General features: G+C 39.6%; 2 protein-coding genes across 2 annotated transcripts; one reads left to right on the forward strand and one right to left on the reverse strand.

The window, feature by feature from the left end:
* On the forward strand, positions 3724–5356 carry LOC107620104. Its single transcript, XM_016322320.1, has 5 exons — positions 3724–4398; positions 4564–4689; positions 4801–4935; positions 5041–5127; positions 5219–5356. Exons 1-5 carry the CDS (start codon positions 3724–3726, stop codon positions 5354–5356), a joined length of 1161 nt encoding a protein of 386 aa, XP_016177806.1.
* Positions 12102–13992, reverse strand: LOC107620106 (uncharacterized protein K02A2.6-like). Its single transcript, XM_021114439.1, has 2 exons — positions 13702–13992; positions 12102–13517 (listed from the first exon to the last, which is right to left on the reverse strand). The coding sequence occupies exons 1-2, from the start codon at positions 13990–13992 to the stop codon at positions 12102–12104; spliced, it is 1707 nt and encodes a 568-aa protein (XP_020970098.1).

Here is a 27475-nt window from a genome sequence, read left to right on the forward strand (position 1 = left end):
ACTGTAAGTGACACGTGTCACTTCATAATTTGGCCACGTGTAATCGTATGATGATTTGGTGACCAGTGACACGTGGCATGCTAACGTGGATGGTTGTGCCACGTGTCACAATGTTTTTTGGCCACGTGTCCGTTTGTGCCACGTGTCGCAACAGTATTCGTCCACGTGTTATCTATTATGTCATCGTTGTATATGCACCAAATTAGTCCCTCACTTTGCATTAAGTGACTCATTTTAGTCCCTGAAATTGAATGTCGTGCACCAAATTAGTCCCTTCACTAGTTTTTTCTCATTTTTTTCTATAAATTCAAAATTCTCAATATTTTTGAATGCATTAATTTCAATTCTATTTTTTCACATGTTCTTCAAATAAAAGTATTTTTATAAAATATTTTTTCTCTTGCGAATACCCTAACCGCTAACTTAGAGTTGACGTGAAGGCTTTTCAAGCACCTTCACTACCATCTCCGACCTCTTTCAATACTTTTATAAAATATTTTTTTCTTGCGGATACCCTTAATAACCGCCGTCTTGGAGTTGACGTGAAGGCATTTCAAGCTTCCCTCCCTCATTATCATCTCCGACCTCTTTCTTCTAGACTGCAGAGGTCAAAGATGGTAGTGAGGGTGTTTGAAGTGGCTTCAATCTAGCTCATTTACACATAACGAAAACGTGTATTTTATAAGAAAAAAATGTTTATTTTAATTATTAATTTATTTTCAAAAACACATATTTTTTAATGAAAAAAATGTGTCTAATCAATTATATAATTATTTTTTTTAATAACATACTTATATATTATAAATTTACCAATGTTAAATTATTAAAAAAATATATAATTAAAGCTAAAAAGTAAAATCTTAAAATTTTTTATGAAAGTACTTGTATTTAAACGATATATGAAAAAATAGAATTGGAATTAGTGTATCCAAAATATTAAAATTTTAAATTTAAAAAAAATGAGAAAAATGGGTGAAGGGACTAGTTTGGTGCACGACATTCAATTTCAGGGACTAAAATGAGTCACTTAATGCAAAGTGAAGGACTAATTTGGTGCATATACAACGATGACATAATAGATAACACGTGAACAAATACTGTTGCGATACGTGGCACAAACGGACACGTGGCCAAATAACATTGTGACACGTGTCACAACCATCCATATGTCACTTACAGTCCACGTCATCATGCCATGTCATCACGTCGTTAATGAAAAATAGGTCAGGGACTAATATGGTGCATTTTTTCAATCTCAGGGACGATTTTAGTGCATGATGCCAATCTCAGAAACCATTTTGGGTTTAACTCTATTTAACATTATGTGAAAAGCATATTAGAAAAAGAATGTTAAAGAAAAATATTTTAATAGAAAAAAATATAAAATTAATTCATATTAATTTAAATGTAAAATAAATGTTAAAAAAATATCATTCACCTTAAATTTCTCATTTAAAAAATCTACAAAAATATTAAATTGAATTTTTTTATTTTTGGGTCTTAAAACATCATCACCGTCAAATATTAAAGATGGTTAAATGATGTAAGGAGTACATACTCCTTCAACTTGCTCTACTAGAATTTTTTCCAAAACAGAAATTTTGTGCCGTCTAGGTCAATGTTTGATTTTGTCAATTCTTTTCTTTAATCCTTTCTTTATTCCTGATGTGTACCCTAAAACGTGGTATAGATCCTAACCGACCAAAAAAGGCGGAGATATCAATGCAAGAGAATTCAACACAACTTGAAAGCAAGTCAAAACACCATCTCTAGTCCGTTAACAATAACGGCACTCACCTCACGACCACAAAAATCGGAACTAACGATGAAAGGATAACACTCAACTCGCCTATATAAACAAACCAAGTAACCCAGAAGAAGACGGGTTATAAAATACATTTCATTATCTCATTCACATTATTCTCTTATTATCTTGCACTGACTTGAGCGTCGGAGTGCTTTTTGCAGGTGCTCCCGCCGCCGTGTTTCGTATTGCCGAGGTTTTCCACCACCCTCTCCAAGACGACGTATAACTTATCCCAAGACCGAGCAGTCGCGAAAGGAGCCTTATACTTCGGTTGGACTCGGACGGAACATTTGGCGCCCACCGTGGGGCCCGAACAAACTCATCTAACCCCACTATTTTTTTTTACCTAGTTTTTTATTTCTTTTCTTTTACAGGATCTCCGATCCTCAACCATGGCTGAAAATGGGGTTCATCAACCCACGCAAGCAGAGCTCTTAGCTCAAATTGTTGAACTTCAAGCAAAAGTTCGAAGGATAGCCAAACTTACCGTCAACAACAATGCCGGAAAGCATGAGGAAGGAAACTCCAAAGGCTCAACTCAAGGCAATACCAATCCATTATGCCTCAATCCGCCAAAAGAGAAGCTGACCTTGGACAACCCATTCTTTAAAGAGATCACCAGCTTCCAGATGCCAAAAAATTTCGTGCTACCCACTACTCTTGAGCCGTATAAGGGGATTGGTGACCCTCGTGCTCATGTTAAAAAATTCCAATCCATGATGTTTTTTAATGGCGCTAACAATGAACCTGTACTCTGTCGAGCCTTTCCTACTTATTTTGATGGTGCTACATTACTTTGATTTTCTAAGTTGTCTGCAGGATCGATCTCTTCATTTGAAGAGGTGGCAAGGTCCTTCATCGACTACTTCGCAGCTTCAAGGATATACGTACACGGATCGGATTACCTTGGTACCATCCGGCAAGGACAACACGAAAGCTTAAAGGAGTACATGACCAGATTTGCTGAAGGAACCATGGAAATACCAGATCTGGACCCAGCTGTCCACCTGCACGCCCTTAAGGTCGGCCTTAGACCTAGTAAGTTCCGGGAGACAATCGCGGTGACTAAACCGAAGACACTGGAGGAGTTCCGAGAAAGAGCAGCCGGACAAATGGAGATTGAAGAAGATAAGGCCATAAGATCGCAAAACAACAAGGAACCAAGAAAGCCATTCAAGCTCAGCCCAAAATTTGACAATTACACCAGATTCAACACAAAGAAAGAAAAATAATCAAAGAGATCTTCAACGCCAAAATAATAAAACCTCCAGCCCGAGCAGGAAGTTACCAGGATCAAGGATTTGTAGACAAAAGCAAACACTGTGCTTTCCATCAGAAGTATGGGCACACGACGGACGAATGTGTGATCGCCAAAGACTTACTAGAGAGGTTAGCCCGGCAAGGCCTCTTGGACAAGTATGTTGAAGGAAGCAGAAATAAGGAAGACATTCAAAACCGAGAAGAGCGCCGACAAACTTTGGAAGGAAAAGACGACAATAGATGGTCTAACCCTAATCCACCAAAAGGGATCATAAACTGCATATCCGGAGGATTTACCGGGGGAGGCAAAACAAACTCGGCACGCAAACGAAGCTACCGAGCAATGCTGGCAATCGAAGGAACAGTACCACCAAGCAACAAAAATACAACCGGTCTCAAAATCACTTTCAGCCAGGCAGACATGTCTTTGGCCATCCCGAACTTAGACGATCCAGTGGTGATTTTCATCCAAACAGGATAACTATTGGTAAGAAAAGTCCTTTTGGACCCAAGTAGTAGCGCAGACGTACTTTTTTTATTCTACATTCCAAAAAATGAAACTTTCTAAAAGAACCATGCAACCTTCATCCAGAGAACTGGTAGGGTTCTCCGGAGAAAGGGTCCCAATTAAAGGCTATATATGGCTAAAAACGACAATGGGGGATACCCCATTATCACAGACCATTGATATCCAATATCTTATAGTCGACTGTCCCAGTCCTTACAATATTATCCTCGGAAGACCTGCTTTGAACATGTTCAGGGCAGTAGTGTCTACCTTACATTTATGTGTTAAGTTTCAAGCACAGGACGGCAAGATAGCAACACTCTACTCGGACCGCCAACAAGCTCGGCAGTGTTACAATGCAAGCCTGAAAAACATCGGCACAAGACAAAAAAACCAACAAGAGGTCAAGGCCATCCACAGCACGAACGAAGTACTAACCCTAGCAGAGCTCGACCCTCGAGAGGACACCCAAGAAAGACCTCAACTAGCGGACGAGCTCCAAAAAGTTCCCCTAACATCGAAACCAGAACAATTCACCTACATCGGCCGAGCCTTTCAAGGACAAGAACAATTGGAGCTTATAAATGTACTACAAGACAACGCCGATCTATTTGCCTGGACCCCGACAAATATGCCAGGAATAGACCCAAACATCATTTGCCACAAGCTCACCATCGACAGAACAATCCGACCTATAGCTCAAAAGAAGAGGAATCTCGGGGCGGAAAAAGCAAAGGCAGAGCTAGAAAAAACTAAGAAGTTACTTAGTGCCGACTTCATCAAGGAAATTCGCTTCACCACGTGGCTCTCGAACGTGGTAATGGTAAGAAAAAATTCAGGTAAATGGCGCATGTGCGTCGACTTTACAAACCTCAACAAGGCATGTCCGAAAGATGCCTACCCACTGCCATGTATCGACAAACTGGTAGATAATGTGTCAGGATTTAAAAGCTTAAGCTTCATGGATGCATACTCTGGTTACAACCAGATCCTTATGCATCCAGAAGACCAGAGTAAAACAGCTTTCATAACTGAACATGAGAATTTTTGTTATAGAGTAATGCCATTTGGTCTAAAGAATGCAGGTGCAACATATCAGCGACTAACGGATAAGGTATTCCATCAATAGATAGGTCGGAATATGGAAATCTACATGGACGATATGGTCACCAAGAACACACAAAAAAGATCGCACTGTGAAGACCTCAAAGAAATATTCAGTTAGATCCGAGCATATAACATGAGACTCAATCCAGAGAAATGCGCTTTTGGGGTACAAGGAGGCAAGTTCCTTGGTTTCATGCTGACTTCACGGGGAATCGAAGCAAATCCTGATAAATGTGAGGCAATACTTAATATGGCAAGTCCAAAAATAATAAAGGAAGTACAACAACAAGCAGGGAGAGTAGCCGCCTTGTCAAGATTTTTTCCAGCGGTATCAAACCGATTATATCACTTTTTCCAGACGATACCAAAAGGTAAAAAATTCGAGTGGACAAAGGAATGCGAGACGGCATTCACCGAACTTAAAGCCACCCTGTCTTCACTGCCAGTACTACAAAGCCTAGAAGTCAGTAAGCCCTTATATTTATATTTATCTGTTTCCAATTAAACTATAAGCTCGGTTCTTGTCACTGAGGCAGGAAAAACACAAAGCCAGTATACTTCGTCAGCAGAGTCATGCAGCCAACAGAAAGAAGATACCCCAGAATAGAACAACTAGCCCTAGCACTAGTAACAACAGCAAGGAGACTAAGGCACTACTTCCAGAGCCACAATAATTGTAAGGATGAACCAACCACTAAGGCAAATATTAACAAAGCCAGAATTAGCAGGACGATTGACCAAGCGGTCCATCGAACTTTCTGAGTTTGATATTCAGTTTCAATCAAGACCAGCCCTGAAGTCACAAATCCTGGCGGACTTCGTTTCCGAGCTCACACCTGATGAGCAACACTATGAGAAGACTTGGGAATTACAAGTAGATGGCGCATCAAACCGAGAAGGAAGTGGAGCCAGGATAGTATTAAAGGAGGGAGAAACAGTAATGGCCGAGCAATCACTTCAATTCTACTTCTCAGCAAGCAATAACCAAGCCGAATACGAGGCGCTAATGGCAGGTCTCAAGCTCACCCCCAGCTTCCAAGTACAAAGCCTGGTAGTATATTGCGACTCCCTCTTAGTGGTTCAACTAATCAAAGGATACTTCCAGGTAAAAGATCTTTTGTTAGAGCAGTATTGGCTCATAGCAAAGGATCTTATTTCAAATTTCGATAAATTTATCATATCACACGTGCATAGAGAGAACAACACTAGGGTAGATATATTATCTAAGCTCACCGCCACTAGAGCAAGCACACAAACATCGGCACTATCACAACTTACACTAGAAAAACCTACCAACGAATCATTATACATGATAAACACCATTCATACAAACGACTGGAGATTACATTTTCTTGAATACATTAATGCAGGAATCATACCCAGCAAAGAGACCAACCCTTAAAACTTCAGATGAAAAGCAAGTCTTTTTACAATAGTAGCGGGAGAGCTATACAGGCGTGGTTTCCCACACCCATTACTGAAATGTCTCGGCAAAGATGAAGCAAATGAAGAAATGAACGAGGTCCATGAGGGCGTATGTGGAAATCACATAAGTGGACGAGCTCTGGCAGCAAAGATTATCCGAACAGGATATTACTGGCCGACCATAAAGAGAGACTGCATAACAAAGGTCAAAACCTGCGACAACTGTCAAAAGCATGCCGCTATCTCCATGAAGCCCGCCGAGGTAATGCACAGTATGGAAGTAAGCTGGCCTTTCTACAGATGGGGGTTCAATATCCTCAGCCCATTTCCAATAGCGCCGGGTCAGGTAAAATTTCTTTTAGTTTCAATAGATTATTTCTCAAAATGGATAGAAGCACAACCATTGGCAAGAATAACGGCTGAGAAGGTATGATCTTTCATATGGAAATACATTATACGCCAATTGTAACACCCTAATTAGCCTAAGATTTACCTCACGCGTAAAGCAAAGATTAATCAAAGGTTACGACAGTTCTAAGCTCATACGTATAATATATAGAAAGAATTAATATAATCTAGAAACCTGATAGAGGACATAGCTCAAAAACAGGATTTAAAAAGCGCAAATATACTAACGAAGCTTCTAACTTAAAACACAAGATACAGATAAGATATATCAAAATATAATAGTATAATATCATAAGAATCTAGCCACAGCTCACGGAGTTTAAGCCGGCTAACCATATACAGACCATACATGAAACCAGACAGTAAAATCAGCTTATACAATTTTTCTCTCTCAATACAAGCCACTAGGAAAAAACAAAATACAAAAGTGAGATATGTATAACAAAATAAATCAAAAGACTCCAAGAGTAACAGGATCCTCCGCTTCTGTCACCATCCAAGCAACTCACCGTGGCGGGTTGCGACCTGCATTTGAAAAACCCAACAGAAACATGGTATGATAACCGGAGATTCTCAATATGGTAACAGTGCCCAGTGATGTAGGATATAAGATCCCGGGACGCCAAAGGCAATCCTAGACTTCATATCCATCACAAGATTTCAATCTTAAGGCATACTAAAACAGATAAGCATAATTATATAAATCTTAACATAAATAAACAAGGTACTCTATCTTAAGGGATTTCTATTCTAACCAAACACTGCTGTCCCACAGCCTTCACCAGCCTATCCTCCATGCGATCCCAACGCCACCGCCTTCCAAACCTCCTCAATCTCAGTAGAAATCACAATTAATTGCAATGGAAGTAAATCACAAGTAGAAGCATATAAGGCAAGTAAGTCAAGTAAGCAAATAGGCATGTTATTCAATTAGGCATACAATTACAAGTCGGCAAAACAAACAAACAGATAGAAAATGCATATGATGAATGCCTGTCCTACTGGCTGTGATATCACATTATCGGTTCAACTGCCAACCCGACACATCTCCATGGAGATGTCGCCCTTCAGAATCATCATTGGGAACCCCTGAGATATAGTGCTTGGATCACTGTCTAGGGTTTTGCGCTTGCACGCTCTATAGATCCGAAGGGATGCGAGCGGGATACTCTTGCCACAGACCTCACATCTCAACACAAGCGGGACGAACCACCGCCCTTACGCTGCCGCCGCTACCTCGACAGGCAGGATCTAACCGCCGTCCCTGCCGGGCGCATAGCGTCTCATAATCTCAATTTAAAACAGTAGTTCAGTGGTTTTTCATAAAACATTTTCAATACAACAATGATTCATCATTGCACATTCGAGTCCTCGACTCATCTCAACCACTGTCACATCAAAATTTCCATTTCCGAGTCCTCGACTCATCACAACTACTGTCAATTCACATTTCGATTCCGAACTTAACAATTCATCAGTTCTCATCTCATATATCAATCATTCTTCACATACCGTCAAACACATCCTCAATACACCCGAAACCTAAATCTCCATTTTCTAATTTTTCATAATAATCATCAACTAAAACCCTCAAGTTATTTCCCATGTTCTCATGCCCAAAATTAAGCATAAAAGCCTTAAAATGGTGTCACAAAAGCTTACAATCTTGTTGGGAAGGTGAAATAGTTGAAAACAAAGTTTAAATTTGAGAAACAGGGCGTGTGCGTGCGCACGCCCTAGAGAAGTTTTAAAACGTGTGCGTATACATAGAGGTGTACGTACGCATAGGTACCAAAATTCACAATGTCTGTTCACTCGCACAACCTGTGCTAGCTCCCTCAACAGACTCCCCTTCCCAACTTGTGCGTGCGCACAGGTTGTAAATTCTCATTGGTGTGTGCGCGCACAAGCTGTGCTAGCGCTGTGAACAGATTGCCTGCCTCTGCGTGTGCGTACGCACAGGTCTGTGCGTGCGCACAGGTTAAATTTTTCGCAAAGGCTGTGCGTGCGCACATACCAAAAATCATAAAATTCTGCAACTTTGCAGAATTTCAGATTTTAACACCAAACTTTGATTGATCATAACTTCCTCTACAAAATTCCAAATTTTACAAACTTTATATCGATTTGAAGGGATTTCAATAAGCTTTAATTTCAAAGAAATATCAATCAATTTTGAAAACTGAGGCATGAGTTATGATCAGACAAAGTTTACCCAAAACCAACTTTTGCCAAAATCCCCAATTTCTTGTAAAACACAACCAAAACCATACCAACCCCTCCCAAACTCCATTTTTCATCAGAATTTACCCTTTGTGTCATATCACACCAAATATACCATATTTTTCTTCACATATTATTCTCAACCTCAATATCACATATCACATTATAATCAATCCTCTTTCACATTTTCCAACCACATTACCATTTCATCGATATCAACATCACACGTATTATCACCATTCACTTTTCAATTCACACAATCAATCATCATCATCATATCATCATCAATCCATAATAAATCATCATACATCAATATTCAACAACTCATCAACCATTATAATTCAAACCTATCCTATAAGTCACTAGCCTAAGTGTCTATGAATATTATATATTACATAGAGGAAACCGAAACCATACCTTGGTTGATTCCCAATATGAACCAAAACTCCAAATTTTGCACAATCAAGCCCTCAACCACACTCCAAGCTTTCAATTCTACTTCAACAAGCACCAACAAGTTCCAATAGCTCCCAAACTCACAATAATCAAGCTATATATGCATAAATCATCACAAGTCAACCTAGGGCTCAATTTAATCATAATCTCACAAGGGTTTCAAAAGCTCTTACCTTGCCCAACTGTTATGGATGCCAAATCCAATGCTAACCAAAGGCCAAAGTGCACTTAAACACCCAAAATCACAAAATCTCACTTAATCAAAAGTCCTAAATTTTCGAAATTTTAAAGAGAAGAACTGGGAAGATTTCGTGGTTACCTTTCCAATTTCTTGTACGGGTCTTGTAGAGCTCTTCACAAGGAACGCGTAGCCGCAAACGGTGCAACAATCGGAGCTCTATATCTCAAGATATGAGCTTGAGGAGAAGAAGATGGTGAATAGTGCTCATGGGATTCTCTTCTCAGCTGATGATGTTATGTTTTGAGAGTGTTATAGCTGATTGGGTTCATTAATGGACCCTTTTATATGTTGGGCTTGGACCCAACTTGAGCCCGGTCCAAACCTTTAAAATTAACGCCCGGTTTTTGACTTCTATTATTTTTCTAAGGTTTTTTACTGTTTTCACTTTTCCTCGCACAGTACCGGGTAGACTTGAACCAGTTCAACCGGTTCGTGGTTTTTCGCAGAAAACACATTTTCTAACTCAGAAAAACCTACTGAGTCCAAAAATCATATTTAAATCCTCAAATTCTCACTCTAACTTTTTGGAACTTAATTTAGGCAATTAATTATCTAATTAGGCGGTTAATTAGTCGCGGTTCTTACATTCTCCCCACCAAATAAGAAATTTTGCCCTCAAAATTAGTGATTACCTGAGAAAAGCTCGGGATAATCTTTTCGCATCTCGGACTCCAATTCTCAAGTATGCTCTTCAACTCCTGCTCGCTCCCAAGCAACTTTAACCAATGAGACTTTCTTTCCTCGCAGTTTCTTCACACTAGTGTCGTCGATACGCCCCGGTGTTACTTGAAAAGTCAAGTTCTCCCTCAACTCGACCGATTCAGGCTCTAACACATGAGCCGCATCTGACGTGTACTTGCGAAGTTGAGACACGTGGAATACGTCATGTAAGTTAGACAGGTGAGGTGGCAAGGCTACTTGATACGCCACCGGCTCGAATCGCCTCAGAATCCAGTAGTCGGTGTAACCCTCAGAAATACATGTTCTCCCACTTCAAACTCCAATAGTTTCCTTCTCTGATCAGCATAACTCTTTTATCGACTATGTGCCGTTAGAATTCTCCCCCGAATCTTCTTAATCTTCTCAGTAGTCTCTGCTATCAAATCAGGACCCAAAATACTTACTTCACCAGATTCATACCAACAAAGTGGAGATTGGCACTTCCGTCCATACAAGGCCTCATACGGAGCCATCCCAATGCTCGCATGAAAGCTATTGTTGTACGCAAACTCCACCAATGGCTTGTAACGGTCCCAACTTCCGGGTTGATCCAATACACATGCTCTCAGCATATCCTCCAACGTCTGAATAGTCCTTTCCGACTGTCCATCTGTTTGCGGATGATATGCCGTGCTGAGACATAGCTTCGTACCGAAAGCTCTTTGGAAAGCTCCCCAAAACCTTGATGTGAATCGGGGATCACGATCCGATACTATGCTCGATGGTACACCGTGCAACCTTACGATCTCCTTGATGTACAACCTCGCTAACTCCTCCATAGAACAATTCACTCGGATAGGGAGAAAATGAGCAGATTTGGTTAAGCGATCCACGATCAACCAAACCGCATCAAATCCCAACCTAGTCCTTGGTAATCCGGTCACAAAACCCATTGCAATTCCTTCCCACTTCCACTGAGGAATCTCAAGTGGTTGTAGCATTCCCGACGATTTCTGATGCTCTATCTTCACCTTCTGACACGTTAGGCACTTGGATACCACTGTTGCTATATCACCTTTCATCCCAGGCCACCAGAACATCTTTTTTAAGACATAATACATCTTTGTACTTCCGGGATGAATAGAAAACCCACTGTTGTGAGCTTCTGACAACAATTCTTGCCTCAAACTCCCGACATCCGGTATGTAAATTCTTACCTTATATCTCCATAACCCTTCATCATCCTTGGTGAATTCTCCACGCCTCTTATCACCAACTGGTTGAAACAATTGTTGAAACTTTTGCTCATCTTGCTGAGCCTTCTGAATCTCTGTTTTAAATGTACTCGAGATTTGCAACTAATTCAAGCAATCTCTTCCGGCAACTTCACCAATATCTAGCTTAAGATCCACAAACTTATCCACTAGCTCTTCTTCCTTAATCCCTATCCAAGCTATTGTCAAGGGCTTCCGACTCAAAGCGTCTGCTACCACATTCGCCCGTCCAGGATGATAAATTAGTTCAAAATTATAATCTTTTAACAATTCCATCCACCTCCTCTGACGCATGTTATGCTCTTTCTGATCAAAGATGTACTTGAGGCTCTTATGATTTGAAAAGACGCTATAGCTCACTCCATACAAGTGGTGTATCTAAATCTTTAAGGCAAACACAATCGCCGCTAATTCCAAATCATGAATGGGGTAATTCACTTCATGCGGTCTCAGCTGACGCGATGCGTAAGCCACCACATTCCGGTGTTGCATCAACACGCAACCCAAACCTTTCAGTGACGCATCACAATATACTTCAAACGGTTCATGCGGTTCCGGTAAGATTAGAACAGGTGCTGAAGTTAACTTCTCCTTCAAAGCTTGAAAATTCTCTTCACACTCCGACGTCCACACAAAAGGCACATCCTTCCTTGTCAACTTAGTCATCGGTAGTACTATCCGGGAAAATCCTTCAATAAATCTTCGGTAATATACAGCTAAGCCCAAGAAGCTTCAAACTTCCATCACCGTCATTGGTCTTTCCCATTCCATTACCGCTTCTACCTTCGAAGGGTCTACGGCTATTCCTCCTTTGCTCACCACATGACCTAAAAACTTTACTTCCTCCTTCCAGAACTCACACTTTGACAACTTAGCATACAACTTTCGCTCCTTTAAGATTTGCAATACAATCCTCAAGTGTTCCTTATGCTCCTTTGCCGTCTTAGAGTAAACTAAGATGTCGTCTATGAAAACCACCACGAATTTGTCCAAAAAGGGACGAAAGACTCTGTTCATGTAATCCATGAAAATAGCAGGTGCACTTGTTAACCCAAAGGACATCACCACAAATTCGTAGTGTCTATAGCGCGTCCTAAACGCAGTTTTAGGGATATCATCCTCCTTCACCCTTATCTGATGGTAACTGGATCTCAAGTCAATCTTGGAAAACACTCCGGCTCCTTGCAATTGATCCATCAAGTCGTCGATCCTAGGTAACGGATACTTGTTCTTCACAATTACTTTGTTCAACTGTCGGTAATCCACACACAGTCGCATTCCTCCATCCTTCTTCTTCACCAATAAAACTGGCGCTCCCCACTGTGATACACTCGGTCGAATAAACCTCTTGTTCAAAAGCTCTTCCAACTGAGTCTTTAAGTCTGTCAGCTCTATCGGAGCCATTCTATACAGCACAATCGATACTGGTCCAGCTCCTGGCACCAATTCAATCATAAATTCAATCTCCCTTTGAGGTGGGAACTCAGGGATATCTTCCGGGAATACCTCCAGAAAATCTCTAACTATCGGGATTTGATCTAAGTTCTGGGCATCGCCCGAAGCATTAGCAGTTAACAAGATGTAACCCTGACACCCTTCCCTACCACAGTGCACCATTACAGAGTTCAGGTAATAACCCTCAGCTACCACTGCTCCATTTTCTCCTTCCGGCATAAATTGAATTGTCCGTTCAAAGTAATCCAACAAAATCCGATTCTTCGACAACCAATCAAACCCCAAAATCATCTCCAATCCAACCATTGACAAATAGATCAAATCATGTACAAAATCTCTACCCTCTAGTTTAAATCCTACTTGCCTATAACCTGACCTAGTCATAACCGTCTGATGCGAAGTATGTACATGCAGATCAAATGCTAACTCTGACACTTTCAAACCTAGTTCATCAACTTTAGCAAATGAAATAAACGAATGTGAAGCTCCAGTATCATACAATGAAACTAAGGATTTATCACCAATTAGACATATACCTCTCATCAACGGATCTGCCTTACAAGCATCCTTGGCGTTCACAGCAAAAACTCGACCATGATGCTGACTCTGACCCGCATTTGGGTTCCTCCCACGAGTGAAATCCCTCGCAATGTGGCCAGGCAATCCACAGTTGAAGCAACCACCTAAACCAACCTTGCATGAGTCATATGGATGAAAATGCCCACAACGTACACAAGTCAAATCCAGAGAATTCTTACTTTGATTTCCTCTCCCTTTGCCACGTTGAAACTGATCCTGAGTGTTCTTTATAAAGCCTCCTTGACCTTGAGGCGCATATCCTCCTCTCTTGAAACTTTGACCCCTCGGATGGAAATACTTGCCATGTCTTAAAACTTCCTTCGTGAGTTTCCTTGGACGAAGCTACCGTCTTGGCATACTCTTCCACCACTCTCGCCTTGTTCACCAAGTCAGAAAAAGTACGAATCTCCATTGGAGCCACAGCAGTCATAATGTTGTCCTTCAAGCCTCTTTGGTACTTGATACACTTCCAACTTTCATAGGTTTCCGGGGAACCCTGACATACCCTAGAAAACTTACAAAGCTCCTCAAACTTGCTTGTGTAGTCTGCCACTAACAAGGAACCTTGCTTCAGCTGCATCAATTCCATCTCCTTCGCTTCCCTTGTAGACTCAAGAAAGTACTTCTTGTAGAAGGCCGTCTGGAATACATCCCAAGGTACGTCGACATTCTGGAGCTGTAGCAATCGACACTCTACTTGCCACCAGGCTGAGCCTCTCCTCCCAGCTGATAAGCAGCAAATTCAACATATTGGTTATTCAGAACGTGCTGCGCCTGTAAGGCACGTTCCATGGCCTGAAACCAGTTGTCCGCTTCAGTAGGATTAGTTGATTCTCGGAAAATTGGCGGATGAACTTTGAGAAAAGTCGCCAAGATCATCGGGGCACCTCCCGCATTATCTCCATTTCCCTCAACATTATCATTCACATTCCCTTCACCATTTCCGTTGCCATTTTCGGCCGGTTGGCCTAACCTCTGCACAACTTGTAGAGTCGCAGCAGCATTAGCCTCCATAGTATTCGCAAGGTTTGCCATGGCCGCCATGAATTCGGCATGGTTGTCCGCCGGTTGCGCATTCCTACTTTCTTGTGAACGGGCTCGACCTCGTCCGCTTCCTGTCTACACCAAACAATCGATATCAAGGTGATCAGTCTCAATATCAAAAGCCTAGTGCTTCAATTATCCCAAACAGGCATTCACAAACAAGCATGCTATGCAATATCAGACAGATAACTTAATAGCATCAAAGAAAAGACACACAGAGTATGCAATGAAGCACAATCGGTCCATCCCTCAGGCTCACTAGGATGAACTGCTCTGATACCACTAAATGTAACACCCTAATTAGCCTAAGATTTACCTCGCATCGTAAAGCAAAGGTTAATCAAAGGTTAAGACAGTTCTAAGCTCATACGTATAATATATAGAAAGAATTAATATAATCTAGAAACCTGATAAAGGATATAGCTCAAAAACAGGATTTAAAAAGCGCAAACGTACTAACAAAGCTTCTAACTTAAAACACAAGATACAGATAAGATATATCAAAATATAATAATATAATATCATAAGAATCTAGCCATGACTCGTGGAGTTTAAGCCGGCTAGCTATATACAGACCATACATGAAACCAGACAGTAAAATCAGCTTATACAGTTTTTCTCTCTCAATACAAGCCTCTAGGCAAAAACAAAATACAAAAGTGAGAGATGTATAACAAAATAAATCAAAAGACTCCAAGAGTAATATGATCCTCCGCTTCTGTCACCATCCAAGCAACTCACCGAGGTGGGTTGCGACCTGCATCTGAAAAATCCAACAGAAATATGGCATGAGAACCAGAGGTTCTCAGTATGGTAACAGTGCCCAGTGATGTAGGATATAAGATCTCGGGACGCCAAAGGCAATCCTAGACTTCATATCCATCACAAGATTTCAATCTTAAGGCATACTAAAATAGATAAGCATAATTATATAAATCTTAACATAAATAAACAGGGTACTCTATCTTAAGGGATTTCTATTCTAACCAAACACCGCTGTCCCACAGCCTTCACCAACCTATCCTCCAAGCGATCCCATCGCCACCGCCTTCTGAACCTCCGCAATCCCAGTAGAAATTACAATTAATTGCAATGGAAGTAAATCACAAGTAGAAGCATATAAGGCAAGTCAAGTAAGCAAATAGGCATGTTATTCAATTAGGCATACAATTACAAGTCGGTAAAACAAACAAACAGATATAAAATGCATATGATGAATACCTGTCCTACTGGCTGTGATATCACATTGTCGGTTTAACTGCCAACCCGACACATCTCCATGGAAATGTCGCCATTCGAAATCATCATTAGGAACCCCCGAGATATAGTACTCGGATCACTGTCCAGGGTTTTGCGCCTGCACGCTCTATTGATCCGAATGGATGCGAGCGGGATACTCTTACCACAGACCTTACATCTCAACGCAAGCGGAACGAACCACCGCCCTTACGCCGACGCCGCTACCTCGACAGGTGGGATCCAACCGTCGTCCCTGTCGGGCGCATAGCGTCTCATAATCTAAATTTAAAACAGTAGTTCAGTGGTTTTTCATAAAACAATTTTAATACAGCAATGATTCATCATTGCACATTTGAGTCCTCGACTCATCTTAACCACTGTCACATCAACATTTCCATTTCCGAGTTGACTCATCACAACTACTGTCAATTCACATTTCAATTCCGAACTTAACAATTCATCAGTCCTCATCTCATATATCAGTCATTCTTCACATACCGTCAAACACATCCTCAGTACACCCGAAATATAAATCTCTATTTTCTAATTTTTCATAATAATCATCAACTAAAACCCTCAGGTTATTTCCCATGTTCTCATGCCCAAAATTAAGACTAAAAGCATAAAATGGTGTCACAAAAGCTTACAATCTTGTTGGAAAGGTAAAATAGTTGAAAACAAAGTTTAAATTTGAGAAACAGGGCGTGTGCGTACGCATAGGGGTGTGCGTGCGCACGCCCTAGAGAAGTTTTAAAACGTGTGCATCGCATAGAGGTGTGCGTACGCATAGGTAACAGAATTCACAATGTCTGTTCGCTCGCAAAACCTGTGCTAGCGCCCTCAACAAACTCCCCTTCCCAACTTGTGCGTACGCACAGGGCTGCACGTGCGCACAGGTTGTAAATTCTCATTAGTGTGTGCGCGCACAAGCTGTGCTAGCGCTGTGAATAGATTGCCTGCCTCTGTGTGTGCGTACGCACATGTTTGTACGTGCGCACAGGTTAAAATTTTCACAGAGGCTGTGCGTGCACACATACCAGAAATCATAAAATTCTGCAACTTTGCAAAATTTCAGATTTTAACACCTAACTTTGATTGATCATAACTTCCTCTAAAAAATTCCAAATTTTACAAACTTTATATCGATTCGAAGGGTTTTCAATAAGCTTTAATTTCAAACAAATATCATTCAATTTTGAAAATTGAGACATGAGTTATGATCAGACAAAGTTCACCAAAAACTAACTTTTGCCAAAATCCCCAATTTCTTGTAAAACACAACCAAAACCATACCAACCCCTCCCAAACTCCATTTTTCATCAAAATTTACCCTTTGTGTCATATCACACCAAACTTACCATATTTTTCTTCACATATTATTCTCAACCTCAATATCACATATCACATTATAATCAATCCTCTTTCACATTTTCCAACCACATTACCATTTCATCGTTATCAACATCACACATATTATCACCATTCACTTTTCAATTCACACAATCAATCATCATCATCATCATATCATCATCAATCCATAATAAATCATCATACATTAATATTCAACAACTCATCAACCATTATAATTCAAACTTATCCTATAAGTCACTAGCCTAAGTGTCCATGAATATTATATACTACATAGAGGAAACCAAAACCATACCTTAGCCGATTTCTAAAATGAATCAAAACTCCAAATTTTGCACAATCAATCCCTCAACCACACTCCAAGCTTTCAATTCCACTTCAACAAGCACCAACAAGTTCCAATAGCTCCCAAACTCACAATAATCAAGCTATATATGCATAAATCATCACAAGTCAACCTAGGGCTCAATTTAATCATAATCTCACAAGGGTTTCAAAAGCTCTTACCTTGCCCAACTGTTATGGATACCAAATCCAATGCTAACCAAAGGATAGAGTGCACCTAAACACCCAAAATCACAAAATCTCACTTAATCAAAAGCCCTAAATTTTCGAAATTTTGAAGAGAAGAACTGGGAAAATTTCGTGGTTACCTTTCTAGTTTCTTGTATGGGTCTTGTAGAGCTCTTCACAAGGAACGCGTAGCCGCAAACGGTGTGGCAATCGGAGCTCTATAGCTCAACATATGAGCTTGAGAAGAAGATGGTGAATAGTGCTCATGGGGTTCTCTTCTCCTTCTCTTCTTAGCTGGTGATGTTATGTTTTGAGAGTGTTATGGCTGATTGGGTTCATTAATGGACCCTTTTATATGTTGGGCTTGAGCCCAACTTGGGCTCAATCCAACCCTTTAGCGTTTTTAGCCCGTTTGGCCCAACTTCAGGCCAAACCTTTAAAATTAACGCCCGATTTTCGACTTCTATCATTTTTCTAAGGTTTTTGACTGTTTTCACTTTTTCCCACGCAGTACCGGGCAGACTTGAACTGGTTCAACCGGTTCAACTGTTGGTTCGCGGTTTTTTGCAGTTTTTTGCAGAAAACACATTTTCTAACTCAGAAAAACATACTGAGTCCAAAAATCATATTTAAATCCTCAAATTCTCACTCTAACTTTTTGGAACCTAATTTGGGCAATTAATTATCTAATTAGGCGGTTAATTTGTCACGGTTCTTACACCGATTCAGAATACCATGGGAAATAATATCGGATAATGGTAGACAATTTACAGATAACAAACTTGCATCATTTTTGAAAAATTTTGACATACAACACCATTTTAGCTCGGTTGAACTCCCACAAACAAATGGGCAGGCCGAAGCTACTAACCGAGTAATATTGCAGGCAATGAGAAAAAAGCTCAGCAATGCAAAAGGTGAATGGGAAGATCTGATCCCAGAAATACTATGGATCTATAACACGATGATACAAACTACAACAGGCGAAACCCCATTGAAACTAGTCTATGGAACAGAGGCCCTTATACCAATCGAGGTTGGCATCCCCACACTAAGGTTCGAGCTATACCATCACAATAAAAATATAGATACAAGAAGGGCCGAGCTAGACCTCGTGGAGGAAGATAGAGACATCGCTGCTATTAAACAAAGAGCAATGAAACAGCTAACAGAGAGAAGACACAACAAAAAAGTAGTACCCAGGACATTCAACGAAGGCGACCTGGTCCTCCAGAAAACCGAGGCATGACGACCCCCATCTTGCAGGAAACTTGCCGCAAATTGGGAAGGATCATTTCAGATTTCAAAAGTGCTCATAATGGGGGCTTACCAACTCCAAACACTGCAAGGCGACCCATTATCAGGAAATTGGAATATATCTTCACTAAAGTTGTATAGATCCTAACTTGTACAAATCCGCGAAGGAAGGTAATATTTTTCCCCCTTAGAGGTTTTTTCCCATATAAGGGTTTTACCTCAGGAGGGTTTTAACGAGGCCGGACGCCCAACTTGTCAAATTGTCGAATTTAGAGAAACGCAATATGAATACACGATTTATTCCTATTTTTTTCTATCCTACTTCTGAATACAAAAGTATCAAACCAAGCAGTCATAACTATATATTATCCAAATACCAAATTGTCAAATTGACCAGACCTTGGTAAGCTCAAATAAAGGTTACTTAAGTTCAAAACGACAAACAAACATCAAAATACACAAGTCACAGTCACAGAAATATACAAATACATAAATCAAGAAGGTGGGACATTCTCGTCGTGATCCTCCACAGTCCCGTCCACAACAAGCTTCCCATCAATGACTATTTTGGTCACATCCAGCCGGCCACAATCAAACTCAAGGGCTAAAACAGCAACCTGACTGACAGCTTAATCAAACCCAGAGGAAAACATCTCCATTCCCTCCTCTTCCAACTCATGGACTCTGGAAGTCAGCTATCCTTTAGTCTTATCGCTATCTTTTATCTCTGTTTGTATAAGTCGAATCTGATATCTAAGACGAACAACCTCGTCCTCAGACTCTTTTATCTTCGCTGTGACATCCACAATAACGTCGTCTTTCTCCTTCAACAACTTCTCCATTTCAGTATCCTTGTCCTTAATCAATTTCTCCAGCTCAGCAACCCTTTCCATGGAAACCTGCTGCTCAGCCCCGACCAGCTCAGTAGTACGACCAACACACATCAACCGCGAGGCAATGATCTACGATAGTAACACACAAACATGAATAAAGAACAAACAAGAAAGAAAGAAAATTACACATATGCATATGCAAACCGACCTGGATAAACTTCCCCATACCCTCCATATCAACACGACGAGTCATGAGCATATAACCAGGATACTGAGAAACCCTATCCGAAAGCTCGGCAATGGGAAATTGCTCGCTCCACAAAGAGTGAGGACTCGTACCAGAGATAAAACCGTGAAGCCTTTTTTGTCGATCAAATATGGACTTACTACTACCAACGGCCTCTCTGTCACCTTCAGAAATAACCTCCAAAGACTTCTCAGTGTCATCTTTTTTCCTCTTATACGAAGATGCCGACTAAGCAGTAGATTGAGCAGCCTCACCACCGCCCTCCTTCAGAATCCCTGAGCCACCTGCATCTCCCTGAGCCACAAAGACTGGAACCGAGAAGGATCAAGATGGGGAACTCGTCCACCTACAGGCGCAAAGCAGGTATAATAGAAAGAAATACAACATTAACACAACCAATAGCAAACAAAATATTACCTATGTAAGTTTTCAAACCCTCACTATCACCAGAGTCATACAAACGCAAGAGCTCGGGAATAGATAAACACTCCCTGACAGCAAAGCTTTCTATCAGAAAATCTAAAAAAGACTCTTCCTCTTCAATCCGCTCAGTAGCTTCAAGGATTTGGCTCGGTTCAGAACACCAATAAAGAGGAAACCTTTCAATAAGCTCATCATCTAAGTAAAACGGATACTCGGCCTCAACCGACCGAACTTTAACAAAAAAGGATTTAAAGTTCTTAAAAGAAGACTTGTAAAGCAAAAAAAGGGAGTGGCCAGGAAAGCTGCTAAGGCAAACCTTTCTGTACCCCTTTGGACTGAAACAACGAGAAGAATACCGACAAAGAGCAAAGAAAAGAAAGAAACTCCATCAAACATTGAAAGGCGCAAAGAAATGCCCAAGAGTTTGGATGCAACTGCGAAGGCGCACAGTTAAGTTGGGTCAAGACATTACACTCAAAATCAGAAAAGGGAAAACTTACGCGCAGTTCAGTTAGACAGGGAGTATACATGTAAAAATACTTCCAATCACCCCTCCTCTCACAAACCCTATCCTCGCCAGAACAGGGGAAAAGCTCAACTGACACACCAGAACCATTTTTCACAAATTTCAAACCCCCCAGTTCACGCATTGACTCGACACTCGTATAAGACGACAAACGGGTCCTAACATTATCATGTACCCAATGATAAGGGTCATCTTTCTTTACCTCAACCACTTTCAGTTTTTCTTTCTCTTTCTCTCTCACCATTGCAAAAAATAGAAACAAAAATGATCAGGAGAGGGAAACTAACCTTTAGAAGTCATGAGGGGTCAACAAGAAGGAAGAATGCGAAAGAGCAGAATGTTGAGAATACAACAGCTATTATTACAACCCACTAACTTAGTGGGAACAAAAGTAATGACCGCTCTAGGCCTCGAAAACCCAAGCGGTGAGAGGGCAAATTAATGAAAACACGATTCACAAGGTAAAAAGTCTTTTAACTTTCCTCTAGTATAACCCATATCTCTTCCTCACTTCTTTCCATGGTCAATACTCAAACGAAAGCCCAAGTTACGAAAACCCAATCCAACACGAGAACAACCCAAAAATAGCATCGTGCAAGAAAAGCATATGAAGTAGCTGATCATAAAAGCTTGCCTGACGCTTTTTGAGACAAAGTCAGACAAGCTTGGGGGCTATTACGTGTACCCTAAAACGTGGTATAGATCCTAACCGACCAAAAAAGGCGGAGATATTAACGTAGGAGAATTCAACACAACTTGAAAGCAAGTCAAAACACCATCTCTAGTCCGTTAACAATAACGGCACTCACCTCACGACCTTGAAAATTGAAACTAACGATGAAAGGATAACACTCAACTCACCTATATAAACAAACCAAGTAACCCAGAAGAAGACAGGTTACAAAATACATTTCATTATCTCATTCGTAGTATTCTCTTAATATCTTGCACTGACTTTAGCGTCGGAGTGCTTTTGCAGGTGCTCCCACCGCCATGTTTCGTATTGCCGAGGTTTTCCACCACCCTCTCCAAGACGACGTATAACTCATCCCAAGACCGAGTAGTCGCGAAAGGAGCCTTATACCTCGGTTGGACTCGAACAGAATAATTCCCTTCTTTATTCCTTCCTTTTAATTCACCATGAGAGTTCTTTCATGGAATTATCGGGGTTTGGGAAGACCCCTGACAGTTCATAACCTTAAAAGGATGTGTCAATCCTACTCCCCCGAGATTGTGTTTCTATGTGAAACAAAAAATCAATCTCGTCTGGTAGAAAGTAAGTTGAGATCTTGTCATTTTACGAATTGGAGAATTGTTAGTCCGACGGATACAGCTGGTGGATTGGCTTTAGCATGGAAAGAGGGCACAACGGTTGAGATTCTTGCTAAAAAATAGTTTTTCATAGCTGTCAAGGTAACTGATCATGCTTTGAACTATTCTTGGGGGCTGATTAAGGTACATTTAAATAGTTTGGATAGGATTCGATCTACCCAATACACAGAACCTTCCTCTTTTATACAAGGTTTCTTTGGAAAAGTTATAATTATAGGTGATTTTAATGCTATAGTGAGCCTCAATGAGAAGAAATGAGGGGGTTAAAATCAACTTCATCTATTTCTGAATTTGTGAATTTTATTGATGGTGGTGGACTGAAGGACTTGGGTAAGATTGGGAGAAGGTTCACCTGGACTAATAGGCGACGAGGGCAGGACCAAATTAGGGAGCGGCTTGACCGTGCACTTGCAAACAGTGAGTGGATGGATTGTTTTTCATCAGGCTCGCTGTCTTGATTCGCAAAAAATGGTTCAGATCATGCGCCTATCCTTCTTGATACAAATTCGGTCATAGAAAAATCTAATCGGAGGTTTAAGTTTCAGGAGAGATGGTGTGATTTAGAATAAATTCAGATAATTATCACTGAAGCTTGGAAAGAATGGGTGGATGGCTCAGCAATGTTTGTTTTGGCTCAAAAATTGAAGCATTGTAGGCACCGTATTGTTCAATGGCAGCAGCAGAACAAATCTAATTCGAAGAAAGACATTGGTGAACTCACATCTCAACTTGAAATTCTCAGAGAGGAGGGTATTACAAGGGGAGAACAGGTTGAAGCCTTGAAAAATAAACTTGAGGATACTTACTATAGGGAGGAAAGCTATTGGAGGGAGAAATCTCGTGTAAAATGGCTAAAAGAATGAGATAGAAATACAATTTTCTTTCACCAATCATTCCAATCCAGAATTTGGAGAAATAAAATTTGAAAACTGGAAAAGAATGATGGTACGTATGCTACCACCCGTGAGAAAATTGCACAAGTAGCTGAAACATACTTCAAGGATATCTTCACATCGATTAACCAAGCTAATCCGGCACATGCATTCGAAGATTTTAAAACCAAAGTTTCAGCAACCATGAACAGAAAATTAACTAGACCGATCAGTTTTGATGAGGTAAAACGTGCAGTCTTTAGTGTTCACCCCCAGAGCGCCCTTGGTGATAATGGATTTACGGCTAAATTCTTTCAATTCTACTGGAGTTTAGTAGGGGAGGATGTTTTTAAGGCTGTCCGCAGTTTCTTTGTCAGTGGTAGACTACTAAAGAGCTTCAACCATACACAAATCTGTCTCATTCCTAAGATTCCTGATGCAAAGGATATGACATAGGTTAGACCCATCAGCCTTTCCTCAGTTGTGTATAAGATTATTTCTAAAGTACTAGCCTATCGGCTACAGAAATTTATGACTTCGCTGATCAACCCTAATCAAAGTGCCTTCATTAAGGGTAGATTGATTTCAGACAATGTCCTAGTCGATCATGAATGTATGTACTATCTAAAGACAAAGAAGAGGGGCTTATCGAGTGAAATGGCTGTTAAATTGGATATGAGCAAAGCCTATGATCGTGTTAAGTGTCATTTTCTTTGGTTCATTTTGGAGAAGCTGGGATTTGAATATAGGTGGATTGGTTGGATACAGGAGGTGGAGACTACAGTTTCTTACTTTGTCGTTGTTGAAGGTCAATCTTTTGGTTTTTTTAAACCAAATAGAGGTATCTGTCAAGGAGACCCTCTATCTCCATACCTTTTTCTTTTCTGTGCAGAAGGATTATCCTTTTTGCTAAATAAGGCAAAGCAAAATGGTCTCGTTGAAGGTAGTCAAATCAACCGAAGATGTCCTACTGTTAATCATTTATTATTTGCGGATGACTCATTCCTTTTTTGCAAAGCATCAAAAAACAGTTGTGAAAATATTCTCAATCTTCTTCAATCATACGAGGGGTTCAGTGGCCAAAAAGTTAATTTGCATAAATTAGCTCTATTCTTTAGTAATAATACTCCTCCCGCTGCTCGATTACTACTAGCTCGAAAATTGAAAATTGATCATATTGGTGCACAAGATAAATATTTGGGTCTTCCATCTACAGTCCAAAAATAAAAAAAAGGCTACCTTCGGAGAAATCAAGGACAGGTGAGAAAGCGAGTTCAAGGGTGGAAAAGAAAACTTCTCTCCTTTGCAGGCAGGCATGTTCTAATCAAAGCTATTGGGGAGGCTATCCCAATTTATTCATTATCATATTTCCGTCTTCCTGACACTTTAATTAGGGAGATTCACAACATATTCTCCCAATTTTTGTGGGGTCAAAAAGGTACAGAGCGAAAAATGACATGGGTTAGTTGGGATACTATGACAAGACCGAAATTGGAAGGTGGACTAGGTTTTAAGGACCTAAGGGCTCAGAATTTGGTGCTATTAGCAAAATAATGTTGGAAAGTTATCTCTCAGCCTCAATCACTCCTATCTAGACTCCTCAAAGGTAAATATTTCGATACAGTTCTATAATAAATACAGAGTTCAGAACAGTACTTTCGTGGGGTAACGTAGCATATTGGAAGGGCGTAAGGTTGTTGAAAAGGGGCTGGTTTGGCGAGTTGGTAATGGATCCAGTATCTGAACCTTCAGTGATCCTTGGCTTGCTCCTCCACATCCTTATGTTGTTTCTTCATCTGAAACTTCCAATCTACAAAATCAACCACTATTGATGGTGAAAGACTTAATACTTTCTAATGGTCAGTAGAATGAAACTCTAATTAGAAGTATTTTTAAGACACTAGTCAGCGTGTGCTAACAACAACAATTGGGGGTGGAGAAGATAAAATTTATTGGGCCCTTAATAAAAGTGGTTTGTATGAAGTGAGTACTGGGTACCGTGTGGCTTATGGATTCTCACATCCTCCCATTGAATTTTGTCCAGAGATTATGAGACAAGAAAATTTGTGGCGAGAACTATGGAAGCTGAAAATCTCAAGAAAGATTAAGATTTTTCTCTGGAGGGGCTTCCATGAAAAGCTTCCAGTGTTGCAAAAGCTTCATCATCGCATCCCATCGATTCAACCTATCTGCCGAAGATGCCTACAATTTCCAGAAATAATAAATCATTGCATCTTCCATTGTGTAAAATCAAAGAAAATTTGGTCAAAAATGAACTTACCAGCTACTAGAAGGAGCACCGAAAACTCTGATTTCTATGTTGAATGAAACTTGAGAATGGGAGCCTTGCGTACCCAACCCAATAGCTCCTCTCAAAGAATGATGATGGTGATTTTGCGTTGGTCCTTTTGGAAGACTGGGAACATGTTCATCTTTAATAATGTATCAACTAGTGTGAAAGAGATAATGGTATCGGCTGTGAACCTGCAGAAAGAGCTTCAACAAATTCCCACTTCCTAATTAATAAGTACTTTACTTTTTTATCTCTCTTATTAGATTATTATATGATGTTACCTTTATAGTAGAGCGTTAAGAGTCTCCTATTTCTTTTATTTATCCCATATATAAACACCTATATATTTCTTTTATTTCATGAATGAAATTATCTGACTTTGAAAAAAAAAAATAAAAGATCACCACCACGATTTTTGTTTAACATTACAACTATTATTTTTGGTTTATTATCAACAAAGCCCATTGCACTTTTAACTTATTGTAATACGACTTTCAGGCCTTAAGGACTGAACTAATTTCCATTTTCCAAACCCANATAACAAGTTGTTTGGAAAGAAAACCTTAGACAACTAAATTAATTAGCTTATATATATTATATATAGAAGTGAACGATTAAAGTCTTAATTATTATAGTCTTTAATTATTAATAAAAGAGGAATACTAGGGACAGCAATTTTTGTGATTTATAGCCATCAAATAACCATCAATGATGGTTTTAATGGTGTGAGATTTCATTCAATGGTTCACTTTTTTTTTGTGGTTACATGCTGGCCAAAATTTAAGAAAGTTGTTGGTCTTAAACTTTTTCTTTAATAAAATATATATATAACATGATGAATGAGCTCGATAAGATGATATGGAAGTGGGATAAAATAAATTACTACTCACTTGGCAGCAAGCCAGCAACCGGCGCCGCAGCCACATCTCATGTTCCATCAAAAAATAACATAAAAAATAAAAAATTTTACTTATCTATGCTTTCTTCAGTTCTTTATTAATGTTGACTTCACAATATATATAATTCCAGCTCTTAATTAATCGTCAATTCACTCCTATCCTCTTAATATTAATTTGTATAACTAGCTTCTGCACTCCATTCTTGTGCCAAGTTGCTTCATTATCATATATTATTGTTTCAATTTAAAAGAAAAAATAATGAAAGAAATTTACATGTACGCAGGCGATAAACATTCTTTCGTTGCTAAGATATTATATGGCCACAGAGAACATGGTCCAACTATATAACAATATATATTTCATAATCATTTACGTAATTGCTAGCGTTTAATTATCGTTTACTATATATAACACCAAACAGACTTTTCTTTTCTTTCTTTTTAATATACATAATTTGGTTTAATGGTGTTGATTATTAGAATGTGTATTAGTCACGTGGGATTGTTGTGGGAGGTAACGAAGATAATAATAAATAATAAACATAGGTTGTATGAGGTCTTGCAACAAGTTGACAACTTCAAGATCTAATTAATATATTAAATATTCCCAAAGTTTACTTTTATTCTTATATCGTTATATGAGATTTCGTGCGGGGATCTTATTCCATTTCCGTGCATGATGACAGATCTCTAGTTAAAATTCAACGGTTACACAAATTAAAATTAATCTCGGTACCCTCTCTTAATTATTTCAACTTAAAAAGGTTTACTCAAAATGAATCTTGTCGAATTGTTCTCTGTTGGCAGACACATAAACGGATTCCTCCCTACAAATATGTGTACTAATTAAGTAATTAGGTTATCTGTCCACTGCAAAATTACAATATTGCGCCTGCATGCCTGGCCTAGCAATATATGCGGCGAGAAAAAGAGAATATATATGGAAGGAGCTATATATATGTATATCTTTATATATGAACTAATATTTTTATCAGTAATAATATTAAGAAAATATAAATCTTTTAAAATTATATCAGCTTTCACATTATAAATTATGACACAAAAAAATTTGTAACACTAAACTACTTTTATAAAAAGGTTAGTTGTAAGTGTTTACAATTTTAATTAATAATTATTTTTTAATTTGATAAAACATACTTTTATTGTTGTTTTTTTAAATAATAAATTAAAAAATAAATGTCTCCGAGATCAGAATTGAAAAACAAG

Source organism: Arachis ipaensis, chromosome B10 (genome assembly GCF_000816755.2).
Source record: "Arachis ipaensis cultivar K30076 chromosome B10, Araip1.1, whole genome shotgun sequence".
Classification (NCBI taxonomy): Eukaryota; Viridiplantae; Streptophyta; class Magnoliopsida; order Fabales; family Fabaceae; genus Arachis; species Arachis ipaensis.